This window comes from Puccinia triticina, chromosome 4A (assembly GCF_026914185.1).
Source record: "Puccinia triticina chromosome 4A, complete sequence".
Lineage (NCBI taxonomy): Eukaryota > Fungi > Basidiomycota > Pucciniomycetes > Pucciniales > Pucciniaceae > Puccinia > Puccinia triticina.
Genome location: NC_070561.1, coordinates 1,786,715 through 1,800,858, shown reverse-complemented (window position 1 = coordinate 1,800,858; position 14,144 = coordinate 1,786,715). Strand labels below are relative to the sequence as shown.

Sequence of the window (14,144 nt, the reverse complement as noted above, 5' to 3'; positions counted from 1 at the left end):
AAGAAAGACAGGTACAACTTACAAGTGTAAGTTCTTTCATTTCTGATCAGCAATATGGTTTTTTGTTGTGAATTATAAGATCTGCCCTCACCATGGGGCCTGATCAACATTTGTTTTGTGTGATTCCAATGAAAACAGAAGCATTTATTGGCCCAAATATTCAAATCAAGATCTAGGAGGGCATGATTATGATGATGCAGATGATTCCATTCACAAGTTACAAAAGATTATTTCAAAAAACATTTTTTCAAAAGAGGTTATTGATGAGCAGAAGGTATACCTTATAACTCAGGAAAGTCTGAGCTGGCTGAAAACTTGGCCCTATGAAGATGGAAAAAATTGCAATATTTCATCACATCTCCCAACATTGGGGTTGGAAAATTACTTGACCAGAAGGATGATGTTTACTTTGTTAAGCTGGGACATCAAACTGCTGAATGGGTCAAACCAAGAGACATAGGAATGAAAGTATGTCTGTCACTGCAGTCATCATAAAACCTCATTTTAGAAAGTTATCAGGGCTGTTGGGAATGGAGTCCTGAGATGAAAGCATTATAATAGATTATATGAGCGGAGCTCCTATAGACAAGATTCTCAAAAGGAATACAGAACTCGTGGTACGGCCCATCAGCTCCAAGTCACAGTTCACCATTTCCAACAAACCTTGGCTACCAAAGGCTCTCTGTGAAACTCCATAAAATATTATGTGACCTATGCGAGTTGAACCCATGTCTCTTATATCCATGTCAAGCTTACTAACCACTGTACTAAGGACACACTACGGGCAAATAGGTGTTGTTGCGGCCTGCAGTGTCACCTGACATTGCATTTGGGGTCGCGGCCGCAGTGACTGCGCCTACTTGCGCAGTCACACGGGCTTGCAACGACAGGGTGACGCTGCATCCTGCAGCAACAGCTACATGCCTGTAGTGACACTTGGATATGAATGGCTGCAGGTGGGTGAATGAACATCCACTGGTGTCACATGAAGATCCCTAATTGAGGGTAAGACCTGTAAATGACAGGTCATGAATGAGTGACACCAGCAGGTATGATAAAGCTAAGAGTAGCAGCTACTTTTTTTGAAATATAATTGAGACTGAAGGCTGTATTTCCTGTAGCTGTCAATAAAGTTGAATGGTCCTGGAAGGAATCAAGGCCAGACAGCTGAAAAGATAAAATACATCCTATTAAAACTGGCGAATGACTATATAGGACATGTTGACAGCTGTAATTAGTCCCTTGTTGCTCTGATAATTGCGCTGTTCTAACAAGAATGTACCATTAAGCCTTTCAGCCCAAAGAGCAAAAACTGAATTCATGGATATTCTCAACCAGCATGAGGAAAGTAGGAGAAAGATTGGGCAGTAAATAGCATTACCACTCATAAAGCGCCAAGGCAAATTGACATGTTTTTTTGGGGCTGGGATCAACCAACAATGTGTGTTTTAAATCACCAGATCAAAGATTGTATAAACGGGGTTCACAAATGAAATTCGAGATAAAACTTAGCCCATTTTCAGATGAAGATGTTCCCTGACAATTTTTTCAGAAAGCATGACGTGCTGATTGCTTAATAAGATACGTGCAACTTCCCAAACTTCGAAAAAAAGAATGATAGAGGCCTCGGAATTGGCTCTTGTAAAGTTTTGCAATATTCAATTGCGAACCCTGCTGGATCCTCAGCTTAGTAATATATACTCCCAGAATCATTTGTATTATTAATTTCCACACTTGATGGTGGGATTTGGTGGAGCCTACCATACTGTGGATGGCTAACCAGTGTTGATGCGACGTTTCGCACGAACCATCCAAGTGATGAATGGACTGTGCCATCCTGTGGGTTGTGCAGTCAAGATGTTTACATCCAAAAGACATCACAGTCTAATTGCTCCAACAACTGCATATTTCGTGTTGCTGCGTGTCTGGGCAAACAGATAACCAGCATACTGCCCGGGTAGAAAATGAATATGCTGGTTATCTGTTTGCCCAGACACGCAGCAATACGAACTATGCAGTTGTTGGAGCAATTAGATCAAATGAGGCGGATGTGCGAAGAGCAAATGTGTGTATCTAAATGTTTTGCCTAGAGCAGAAACTAGAGCAGAAAAAGAGAAGCAAGAGATGCGTAACAATTTTTGGTGATTGCTGATCATCTAAACAGCGCACACATAAACGAGAATAAGTTTACAAAGATACAAAGGTACATCAAGACATGCACGCCATTCATAGCTTTATTGGGTTCCCTTGAATTGGGGTTTGGGTATTTACAAGTTCAAGTAATAATAAACAACAAGTCGAAGAAAAAATAAAGAAAAGAGTTTCGATGATGGTAGTTCACCCTGATCACTTTCAACGAAGCAGAAAAAGGAGTCCAAAATAAGTTAACATCTAACTGACCAAGTCCGTAGTAGCAATACGTATCAGCCACTAAAAAGGTAAAGGAAAGTGGGGAAAAAGGGGACGATAAAATGAAGAATGGGATGGTGTTTCTAAATTATGTTTGGGCGGGTGCGATTGTGGGGTGAAGAAGTGCAAGATTTGAGGGTAGGATGACTGAAGTTGATTGACTGGGTAAGGATGTCACAGGGCGATCCCTTTCTCGTCGATTGAAGGGGGCAGTGTGGAAGCACGGCGAGTCTCGTCGTCGTCATCTGCGTTTGAGTAAACCGTAGCGGTGGAATGCCTGAGATTGCTCATGGGAGTAAGCGAGCCGTTATACTCGAAGCCGCCCTTCTCGGCCTTGTCGGCCGCCGCCGAGCCGACAGCGGGTTTGTCCCAGACGTTGAAAGCCGCGTAGTCATCTTCGCCCCCGCCATTGAAGTCGAAGCCTGAGACAACTCGCAAGCCACGGATAGGTCGGCGCGTGTTACGCTTGTGATAAATGTGGTACGCCAGACCAAGAGCCTGTGGGTAAGTTTACCGAATATTTTAGCTATTGGTATGACTATTGAATGGCGTTGCAGATGAGAATTCAAGGAGCGGAATGAGCTTACAATACATAAGAATCCGAGAGCTGAGCACGCCACTCCAATGATGATGCCCGGCTGCTGCCACATAGCGGCGTTGAGCTGAACGTGACCCATGACGCTTGGGTTCATCGGCTCGGGAATAGCTGAGGAAGATGGTAAGGGGCTGGGAGGAAGTTCAGAGGTCATGTTTGATGGCGATGCTGTGGTGGTGAGAGGTGTAGCGGAAATCGCTGTTGTGTTCGAAGGCAGCCCGGATGGGTCGGGCACTAAGGAAGAGGTTGTTGAAGAGCCGATGTTAGAAGTCCAGGCCGTACCAGAGGTGTTGTCCCCATCAATGCTAGGGGTTGTCGGTGTGGGGGAACTTCCATCAGAAATATCACCGTTCCACTGCCCACTAAAGCAGAAGATGTAGGAGAATATAAAATGAAGTGTTTCTGCTTCAGTATCTGGTTCTCTGATTAATTGGGGCTGTGCTTGTACATGTGTTGGTGCTGTAGCCCTGTGCTGACCTTTGATTTTCTGGCAAATTCACCATCGCAGTCTGATTTGTTGGGTTATCCATTAAGAGCCGGTTGTTACGTGAGTATTATTTTGGATGTTGATTGTCACCTGGTTACGATTGAATTGAGGAAACAGTAAAGCGTGTGGATAGCGACAAAGGATCAACGAGAACAGTGAATCAGATTAGCTGTCAGGAAAAAGGAGTGTTGCTTTGGCGAAGCAGTTGATCAGCGTTGAGCTAAAAAGCAGCGATAATGATGGAAGTACCGGGAGCGATTAGGGAGGCTGGGCGGTGAGTTTTCCAAAGGAATGTTGAAAATGTGACGAAAGTGTGAGCGTTGTCCTGGGAAGCGGAGGGAAAGTTGATTTATATATCCGGTGCCTCTAAAGTGACAGTGGACGCAATGGAAGCCGGAGTGTGGCCAGGCTTGCTAGTGTGAGTTATTCTTGAATGACTGCTTAATCGACTGGGAATCCGTATAAACTATCTCGCCAGTTGAAACCGGCAGGCCGTTTGATATTAATGATAAGATTTGATAAGAAGAGACACTAGACGGGCAAGGGAAAGATGTATCATCTGGCCCGGCAGCCCCAGCTTGGTGGGACCGTCTATGTATTGTATCCATTGTGCCATGCGGAAATTCTGAACCGAGTTGGAATCCACCGGCAGTTGCAGAGGACAGTTCCCCATTGAGAGCCCGTTTAATCGCTAGTTGTGGCCAAGAGATTCTGTTTGTAGACTGGGACAAGAAAAAAATTCTTCAGAGAATAGCCCGAGTTTGGCTGGATTAGGGCTGGATGTGCTCGATTCGCGAATCTGATGGACGTGACTTTTCCTTCCGGAAGGACCCTGGGAATCAGTGCCGATTCGCTGACAGGACGCCACACAGGCTGCTCAGGTCATTCTCACTTGGAGAAGTCTCTCCTGCCATCACCACCAAACGCGTCAATTATTCGCTTGAAGGACCTTCACCGACTAGTGTCAAGATAAAATGCTCACAGGAAGCTCTGAACCAGCCAAATCTGGATCTTAAATATGCACCCATCCAATCAAAGCGACCAGCCAGTCTCAGGTCTGGGGGGCTCTCACTACTTGATAGGACGCCTTTTGGTGATCCAAAGTCCTCAGACAGGTTGAGTTTTCTGTAACCAGTTCCTCCAATTGACAGACCCTCTAGATCTCGAACGAAGAGCGTCTTTCATGTTCCGCGTGTGGCGCTCCCATGAAGTGAAGTTGTTGGAGTGGGTCACGAATTAAGAGCTCGCGTCATTTCAAGCCAGCCCTACTATGTGTGAAATTTGATGCATTGAGTAGGATGATAGTGATGCTTTCTGATGCTTTGCAGGCGAACGAAGACCCAGACAAGTCAAAAGAAGAGAAGTCTTGCCCACGGGAGCATAAGGCTGTGTTCAAACTGGAAGATTGCAAGAAAAGAGCAGATCAAGGGTTCATACAAGTTGATCCAAAGCATGTTGTGCATTAGACTTTGATTCATAAGCGTAGATATATGGAATGTGTAGCCAGCTCTCTTTCGCAGATCAAAAGATTGCAACTACATATTTGTATCAATGCAGATAGTTTGAGTATTGTTATTATTTTTTGGTGGCATTTTACGTGTAGACAAGAATCCGTCAAGCTCAAGACAGAGAGAAAAACGAAGATGTCGATCTTCGAGTGTGTATATAAGTCAGGGATTATAGAAAGTAGCTCAGACTGGCTGTTTTTGCCGGGACGCCTCTTGGATCCTGGGGAGCTGCTTCAAATACTTGATAGACCGAGTGAAGATGTTCGTCCAGTTGAAGAATCGAGGCTACGTTACCACAACTGTTGTTTAGGGGGGTAAAGGTTGAATGAGAAAGGGTCAAAGAAATTTATTTATTTTCTTTCTTTCCGGCTAAACAGGATAAGTGCTGACCGATAACAATAGTTGGGTGCACTCCAGACGGTGACGATCGAATCATCGAACATCAGTTTGTATCCCTCCATCACGAGCTGATGGGCACGTGCGATCAGATCTAGATCGTTTTCATGACTGAAGGCTTTCGCAATATCTCCTCCGAATAGATAACCTGCCCCCCTTGGACTCAATCCCCACCCTTCGATGTCATCTGGATCTGACCAAAGAAGATCACACATTGGACCGTCGTGGGGAACTTCCTGTTTTCGATCGATCAATTTAATCTTTTTTGTTTGTTTGTTTGAAGGATAAGAAAATCTCAGCCTGGTGATTGTGACGTGGATACACCTTTAAGACTTGAACCTAACTGAATCTATGCGATGAACGTTCGGACTCAAACCACCATGAACACAAAATACTCTCCCATCGACCAATGCGGCCAAGCTAAGATAATCGAAGACCTCACAGCAATACCTCCAGACAGAGGTCGAGCCGTACTTCCGCATACATTCATCGTAGAACCCATAGACCTGTGTGATCTGTCTTGATTCATGGTTTCCTCGGATCAGTGTGATTCGGTCCGGATATCGCACTTTGAAGGCTAGCAAGAGTAGAAACGTTTCAACTGAATAAAATCCCCGGTCCACAAAATCACCTGTGCGAAATTTGAAATTTTGATAAGCGGTAGCCTCCCCAATAATAAAAAAAAAAAAAAGAGGAACGTACCCATAAAGAGATAGTTTGTATCGGGACACCAGCCACCGACCCGAAAAAGTTCTTTGAGATCCATGAACTGGCCATGAATATCGCCACATATCTAGGGCGAAGAATGAGCGACTGAATAAGTTTCAGTGTTAAACTGTCAAAGTGATCGACGAGCGTGGCGGGACTGGCGGAGTGGAGAGCGTATTAGAAGGAAGCAGTCAGACGCACTGTGACGGGTGAGTCGATCCATTGTACGTTCGATTCTTCGACCAAGATCTCCCGTGCTTTCAGACAGAGTTCCTTCACTTGTGCCTCACTAATGATTTCACACCGTTTTAGTTTCTCGATCTGTCTGATCGATCATTCATGATCGAAGGCGTCACCGGTGTTTTTTCGTTTTTTTTTTTGTTGTTGTTGTTGAGCGCACGCATATTGGGGTTTTGAGTGCACGTTTTGAAGATGACCGGCAAGGATTTTGAAGGAATTTTTTTTGGCAGACATAAGAAAGAAAGTAAGGTTCTGAGTCAATTTCATTCTATCGCATACATCCACCCTCCTCCAGAAAAGAAAAAAATGAGTGAATGATAGATTCAACATCATGAACTGACTGGTCTAAATCGGATCCGCCTGATTCGTGATTCATCAGAAATCCTTGAGAAGATACAACCTTGACTGAGATGCGTGTTTGAGGTGCTGCTTCAAGTGGTGGATGTATGCGTTTGAGAAAACGTCGACTTGTCCTTGTCCTTGTTTGATTTTGATTTCGTTGTGCTGGAGACCCTGCGGGGCTCTCCAGAGAGGCTGTGTGGAGCTCGGGCAGCGGGCACAGGCTCATAGGACACCCGGAGCAACCCCCGGGGGACTGGCACATCCCTTGCCAGTGCTCTCTCGCAGGATTATCCAGGACAGAACAAGACAACTCAAGCCACGATGGATTTAGAGAAACTGCCGGTCTACCAAGTCATCCCACCAACCGAATTTCCGGATCAAGACTATCCCTCCCCTGTCGCCACAAGGAACACTGACCGACCCGCCAGAGGGACATCTCAAGTAAGCCTTCTAATCAATCATCATCAATCCATTAACGCTCAATACTAACCCTATCCACCCCAGTTCCGTAAAACCATCCGCGATGTCGCCCTCGGATTCCTGATTGCCACCGCGTTCTGGACAATCCCCCACGCTACTCGCGTCTCTTGGCCATCAGCTCGCCGATGTGTCGGTCGATTCTTCGGGCATCGTCACCACCACAAACACCATAACCATCACGGACACCATCACGGACATCATCACGAGAACCTGTTCCCATCTGGAAAGAAAATTGGGTACCAGGGCCCCACTGAAAGTAAGAGATCTTCTGGGTTCTTCTCGCCAATCTCTAGACTCATTCTTTTTTCTACTTGGTATTCTACCAACAGCTGGTATCGAACCTTTCGTTGCTGTCACTGCAGACGCTCCACCTGAGCAGCAAAGCTATTATCCACTGGTTTCGCCGGCACACTCGTCCCATGATGTAAGTCAGTTCTTACTGATAGCACTTAATTAACCAATTCTTGGGTTCATCTTACTAATTCCTGCCATGGCTCCAACGTAGGCATTCGACCCCGTCAGGTGAACCCCCAGCCATCAAAAATTCAAACTATTTCAATTGATTAACTACATATCTTCTGTAGATCTTGGGGATATCTCTCACCGTTTCATTCGCTTCCCTCCAACGCTTTCGGACTTGAAGGAAGCTCGGGGAAAGTTCCAGACCAATGCAAGCTCACACAGGTTGGCCTAAGCCGCAGTCTAGCTCTTCTTCTTTAGAATTGCGCGTGGGTCACCTGGTTGATTTGTAAATCTCTTTGTTTTTCAAGGTTCACCTTCTTCATCGACACGGAGCCCGCTACCCAACTAGCTCCAAAGAGCCCTCTGGATTTGCTGCTCGATTGAAAGCCGCTGGCGTAAGTTTCCCATGTTCGCGATTCCCGATCATTCATTAAGCTTAACAATATAATTGTTGTCGTGCTTATAGAACTACAAAGCTAGCGGTAACTTGAAATTTCGTAGGTCCTCTAGCTGCTTGATTGATCCAGTTCCTTGAGCGGAGAAGCCTTTTTGACTCACATTTGATAAACAGTAAACACATGGAGCTACGGATTAGGCAAAGAAGTTTTGACTCCATTCGGCCGCAGTCAGCTCTTCAATTTGGGTGTAGGCTTCCGGTCAGCAGCATTTTATTTTCTGAGCTTGCAATTTGATTGTTTCTGAACCGGCTCCATGATAGTCAAAAGTATGGACATCTGTTGGACAAGATCGCCAATCCGAAACAGAAATTGGTTTTCCGAACTACTAGCCAACACAGAATGTTACACAGCGCTCTGAATTTTGCGGCTGGTAAGCTATTATAATTTTTGGTATTATTTGCGCAAGTGTCGATTAACACCAGTACTCTGCAGGTTTTTTCGGGCTGCCTTTCAAATCGTGAGTGAACATCCCAGTCAAAGTGCATGGAATAAACTGACAATATCTTGTCTTTAAATGACATGGCATAGGCAATATCATCGTGAGCCAAATGACCCGCTCCTTCAGGGTTTTTTTAAAAAAAAAATGGAAATTGACGCCTTTTGCTTTTGACCCCCATCCCAGAATCCATTGTGATCGAAGCGCCAGGATTCAATAACACTTTAGCTCCTTACTTTACTTGCAACAACAGCGAACACGCCAGCAAAACATATGTCAAGAGTATCATGTCGGATTGGTAAGTGCCTGCCTACTTCCGTTCGCCGTGGATCAGGAATTTGATCATACTGATGCTGCGTGCCTGCAGGTCTGAAATTTATCTTGCAGGGGCCCTCCCGCGCCTACAAGCTAACCTGACCGGCTACCAATTAACATTCGAGGACGTGAGTATATCTCTTTTTTGCTTTTCTTTATTTGAATCACTTGATATCCAAGATCTGAATTCGATCGTATCTCGACAGGTTGTATCAATGCAAAAGGTCAATAACTTTTTCTTGGAGTTTTTTGTGAGTTCGATATTGATCAGGAAAGTGTACTTCACAGCTTTGCGCATATGAAACAGTCAGTCTGGGGTGGTCATCGTTCTGTCACTTATTTACTCCAGCAGAGTTTAAAGGGTTTGCTGTGAGCTCAGTCTTGCCAATTTTGATGTGATTGGTAATCTTCAATGAGCTGACATGAGTTTCTTTCAGTACTACTCCGATCGTTAGTATTTCGGAGCTTATTGGTAACGAGATAACTTGATGGTGATTTTCCGTCTTTCTAGTGATGTTTTGGTACGCGTACTCGTTTGGTTCGCCAACTGCGGCAGCCATTGGAAAAGGATGGGTTGAGGAACTAGTGCGCAACATTCTTTTTCTGGAGACGAGAATCCAATTGACTAATAATTTCATCCTTCGTAGGTTTCTCGCTTGACTCAGGAGCCTATCAAAAACTATGACAGCTCGACCAACTCAACCCTGGATTCCAATCCAATCACCTTCCCCTTGGATCAACCGATTTATGTCGACGCAACCCACGACACGTGAGGCCTTTCACGACAAAGTATGAGTATGATCTCATGATTGACAAATCTGATGAATTGTTTGGTTCGTTTTGGGTAGGGTGATTTCGTGTATCGTTGTTGCGTTGAACCTGACCTCGTTGGCCTCTGAGGGTCCGCTCCCAACCCGCTTCATTCCAAAGAAGCAATCCTTCGTGTCTTCGCACATCTCTCCATTTGCTGGAAACTTACATGCTCAAGTTGTGGAATGTGAAGATGGCAAAAAAATCAGGTCTGTCATCTGGATATTCTTCAGTACATAGGTGATCTGCTAACTGTCAATGTTTTTTAGATTCCTATTGAATGATGCTCCTGTTCCTTTGACCGGTCTTCGTGGCTGCCCTGAAGACGCGGAAGGGTTCTGTCCCCTATCTATCGCTGTCAAAGCTCTCCAAACTCGTATCAAGGAAATCGATTACCAGAACGAGTAGGCTTCCTTTTCACTAATACCCTTTTCCCCATGAGGCATAACAGCCATCCCCGTACTACTTCGGAGCACCTGACTGATTATCGTCTTTGTCTGGTATCAGTTGTAATGTTAAGAATGGCTATACTCCACCATCTGGTGGAGGCGGGATCGTCAATGGGAGACCCCCTTCTTCCGGTTGAAAAGCAGTCTCGCGTTTTATCTGCTTAGCAAAAGGATTGAGTTTAGTCTGTAGGGAATGAACTTCTTTAACTATGTGAAACAAATTTGCTTGTTGGTTTATGATTCATCCTCATCGCTTCATTTTTCTCCTCTTACCTTCAAGTTTGTTTGACTTTTTTGATCAACAGACATGCTTTTGACTGACACTCTTTCTCTGTAGTTATTCCTTTTCCTCTTCTTTTTTTTCTCATCTACATGTGCATACACCCTTTCTGTTTGCAGTACATCCTTGATTTTAATTTTCAGTGTGAATACAACCCATGAAAGTGTGGCTTATTGCTCCTGTAGTCCTCTAGAATTTGAAGCTAGAGGTTCCGGAAAAGCTACCACAGGATTTTGTGACAGCCAAGTGTTCATAGTGGCATTGCTTTTTGATCCTTTGGTGTCAGCTCTTCCTATCATTCCAAAGCAGAATTAGGTAAGTGTTAGATTGTTCACCCACTAATAGGTGACATGAGCTGGGTTTAGACAACAACAGGTAGGTATGGTATGGTACAGGTTTCTTTTGGCAGTCTATTTTTTATTCTGTTACAGTACTGCATAACTTTGAAATTACTAAGTTATGTTACTAGGGATTGGAGTTTTTTTGTGTTACTAGTAACAAGCAAAAGGCTATATGAATCCCTTTTTATCAGATGGGACTGCAGCTAAAAAAACTGCCAGCTTTGGCAAATGAACCAGTCAGAGAGACCTCCTTCCAAAACCACATGAGGCTCCTGACACAGGGGGACCTTGTTGAAGGAAGTAAGCAGCTGCGGTTACTGCTACATACATCAGCAGCGGTGGAGAATAGTCTCTCCACTGCACATGAGGAGCCTACAGATCCTAAATATGCTTGTGCCATGACAGCCAAAGTCGGATAGGCCTGTTGGTTGAACTGTGGGAACAAGAGGGCTTTAGAAAAGGGAATCAAGAGGGGGAATTTCAAAAAGAGCTGAACAATGCTGTACCTTCCCCCATTCTAAAGTGGTTTCATGAAGGTTTATTGCTGTTATGAGCCGTAATGTGGACTCCACAGTGCAGGCTTGCATGTACATATTTGTGGACAGCACTCTCAAAGTTTTTGTGAGTCTGATGATCCAAACTGCTTCCTCATCCTGCAATCTACTAACAAGGATCCAGAACCCCAAGAACTCCAATCTCCAGATCTCATCTTCCTCTCCATAGACTTGACCATAACATATTGCAAGATCTACATCATGGAGACAAAGATATTGAATCAAACAGAACACCAGAAACTGGATCACTCTGCCCCCAAAAACTTGAAATTCCCAGAAAATTTGAATATCCTCACTCTTCATATCCCCTCATCCCTCCAACTCTAACACAGACCCCAGAGACCAGAAAATTGAACCAAACCTCTCTAAAACCCAGAAACCAATAGAAAGAACTGCATTGAATCCCTCCAAAAGCTTGTACACCCCCACTCCACCCCTACAACCCAACCCTCCAACACCCTCACACTCACGATGAACGCCAAAGAAGTGGCCCAGATTGGCCACCAATTGGCAGAAATAATGCGGATGCTGGAGGCAGAGGAGACCTGACCTGACAAGTGGCAGCTGAAGCCCAATTGGTGGCAACAGGGAACAAACCAAACCTGCCAGCCCCAGTCCACCCTCCAAATATTGCCCAACCCGTTCCCTCTGTGCACAAAGTAAATCCATAAAAAGAATACAGAAAATTAGTATGGAAAAAGCCCAAAAACAATATGTTTTTGAAGAACAACTCCCAAAAAAGGGGCTAGTTCAACATCTAGAGCTGGTCAAAAAATGGTCCTGGCAATGTAAAACCAAATTTGGAAGTCATTTTCCCAATTTTTTGGAGTTGTTTTTCCAAGCCTCCATAAGAATTGATTGTTGGATAATTTTTTAAAAAAATACAGGAGCTACTAGGGGGGATGGAGAGGGAGCTGGGAAGGATGATGGGGAATGAAAAACTGGAAAATTATACATTATTCTTTTTTTATCTCTACAGCTCTTCAGAAAGCTATCATTGCCTCAATATTTGTTGGTATGATTGGGAGCTTTGATCTAAAGGTGCTTGGGGCTGCCCAAGCTTCCATACTCATAGTATTTTTTCAGAGGTTTTTTTTGAGGTGGATTGGTATTTTTGGTGTTGATCCTTGATCAAAGATGGGAGGTAGACGGGTGACAGGTGATATTTATCCCAGGTGAAAGTCTAACTTATCAAATTCACCCCCTCCGTTTGGGGGAGTTTGGATGGGAACAAGTTTTGGTGGGAATAGTGTTTGGCTGGTGACAAAGCCACCCCTCACGGACAGAGATACATGAGAGAGACTTATGCCTAATGTCACCTTTTGGATGGGAGAGCACCCACCATGGAAATTTGATTTTTGAATTTTCCAGCATGTAATCTCAAATATATCCCTCCCATTATTGTTAAATATCAAACTGAATTAATTGCAGTTATCACTAGGAGAGCCTTCGAGCATCCAGATTTCAGGAGGATGTTAGATTATGAATCTGGCAACTCAGGATTTGTAGCTTGGTGGTAAAGCAGACCCCTAGAGTTAGCCCAGCCCGGCAACTTTGTAACAGCTGCACTGCTTTTAGTGCAGTGGTTTTTTGTGTTACTGCGCTAAACGCTGCGCGCAGCAGCCAGACCGCTGCACCAACCGCTTTACGTTTTCCTGGGAAAAAAAAGATAATTTCAGCACACTAAAAAAAGTGGTCACATAGTGCTGAACCGCTGCGCTTCAGAAGTAGTGTAGCGGTTTGAAAAAGAGGAAAGAAAATGGTTTGACACCATGGGAGTTTGTGTGGCACTTGTTTGCAAGTGCCATTGCACAATATTATCTAAGAAACCTGTTAGATATATCCTGGAACTTGAGCCTCAATGTATGCTAAATTCATGATGAATTTATGTTGAAATTATGCTCAATTGAGCTGAAGGCACTTTGGAAAGGAGTTGAATTCAATTGAAAACCAGCTCCAACTTGAATCTAGTATTTACTGGAACTATTTTAGAACACATTTTCAACTACATTGCAAAGCAATATCTAACGATTGGCAGAAACAAGGTATGTACCACGGGAATCATATATTTCTAGAGCTGGCCCCTATCATCCGTTGGCAGGTACATGGCACCCGCGGGCAGATACCTGTGGCAGTACGCAGTTATCCTCTGGCTGGTGCGGTGTAAGACTCAAAAGTGGTAATGAAACCCTTTTGCTGAATGGTGAAGGGTATGATGGAGTTGCAAGCTCTGCCCTTCTGTTATCAGTCAACAAGACCCACCAAGCTCAGCTTGGCAAGTTTTATTAAGTGATAGGTCTGGTCTGTTCCAGATGAAATCTGTTTGACTGGCAACGTGTAAGTGTTTCAATTACTTTGTTATAAGGGTTGAATTGTTGTATAAGGGTTGATTCATTGTTATAAGGGTTTTAGGATTTGAGTGTGGATGAGTGTTGGGTGACTTGTGAGTTCTGGGTGAGGAACTGGGGAGCAGACCACTGGGGGTGGAGAGAGCTCCTTTTATAGACAAAAGGGGAGCCCCAAAGGGGCTTGTGGGTTAGGGTTTCAGCTAATCTAGACAACAGGTTGAGGGATTTTAGCTGGTGAGAGTAGACACCAATGATTTCATAACCCCTCAGGGGCGCATGAGTGGTGTCAGAATATGTGAGAATACAACCTCAGGTGAATGGCGCAGCGCTCATAAATTGAGAGAGCGGCCAGGAGCTACATCAGCTGCGGAACTTGGTAAGCAAAGCGAACCATTTTCACAGTCCAAAAACGCAGCGCAGAGTCGTAAAACTGAAACTCCAAACTTGGTTTATGCAGGTCCGACTCCAGCGAGCAGAAAAATAAGACTCGTGGAAAATCCCAATCGTCAATCACTTGTAGACAGAA

The 14,144-nt window shown here is 44.4% G+C and overlaps 3 protein-coding genes across 3 annotated transcripts; 1 reads left to right on the top strand and 2 right to left on the bottom strand.

The window, feature by feature from the left end:
• Positions 1 to 2,583: 2,583 nt before the first annotated feature.
• PtA15_4A213 (uncharacterized protein) lies at positions 2,584 to 3,534 on the bottom strand (the record flags this gene model as incomplete). The annotated part of the gene is made up of 3 exons (XM_053168075.1): positions 2,584 to 2,907; positions 2,997 to 3,366; positions 3,482 to 3,534. The coding sequence occupies 3 exons, from the start codon at positions 3,532 to 3,534 to the stop codon at positions 2,584 to 2,586; spliced, it is 747 nt and encodes a 248-aa protein (XP_053019320.1).
• Positions 3,535 to 5,168: 1,634 nt separating this feature from the next.
• On the bottom strand, positions 5,169 to 6,719 carry PtA15_4A212 (uncharacterized protein; the record flags this gene model as incomplete). The annotated part of the gene is made up of 6 exons (XM_053168074.1): positions 5,169 to 5,298; positions 5,390 to 5,655; positions 5,740 to 6,026; positions 6,098 to 6,188; positions 6,305 to 6,428; positions 6,685 to 6,719. 6 exons carry the CDS (start codon positions 6,717 to 6,719, stop codon positions 5,169 to 5,171), a joined length of 933 nt encoding a protein of 310 aa, XP_053019319.1.
• Positions 6,720 to 7,006: 287 nt separating this feature from the next.
• PtA15_4A211 (uncharacterized protein) lies at positions 7,007 to 10,232 on the top strand (the record flags this gene model as incomplete). The annotated part of the gene is made up of 19 exons (XM_053168073.1): positions 7,007 to 7,126; positions 7,190 to 7,421; positions 7,495 to 7,589; positions 7,671 to 7,687; positions 7,750 to 7,849; positions 7,936 to 8,022; positions 8,094 to 8,124; positions 8,199 to 8,283; positions 8,346 to 8,455; positions 8,518 to 8,542; positions 8,614 to 8,624; positions 8,708 to 8,819; positions 8,889 to 8,964; positions 9,274 to 9,286; positions 9,348 to 9,421; positions 9,484 to 9,605; positions 9,685 to 9,855; positions 9,916 to 10,050; positions 10,154 to 10,232. 19 exons carry the CDS (start codon positions 7,007 to 7,009, stop codon positions 10,230 to 10,232), a joined length of 1,695 nt encoding a protein of 564 aa, XP_053019318.1.
• Positions 10,233 to 14,144: the final 3,912 nt, after the last annotated feature.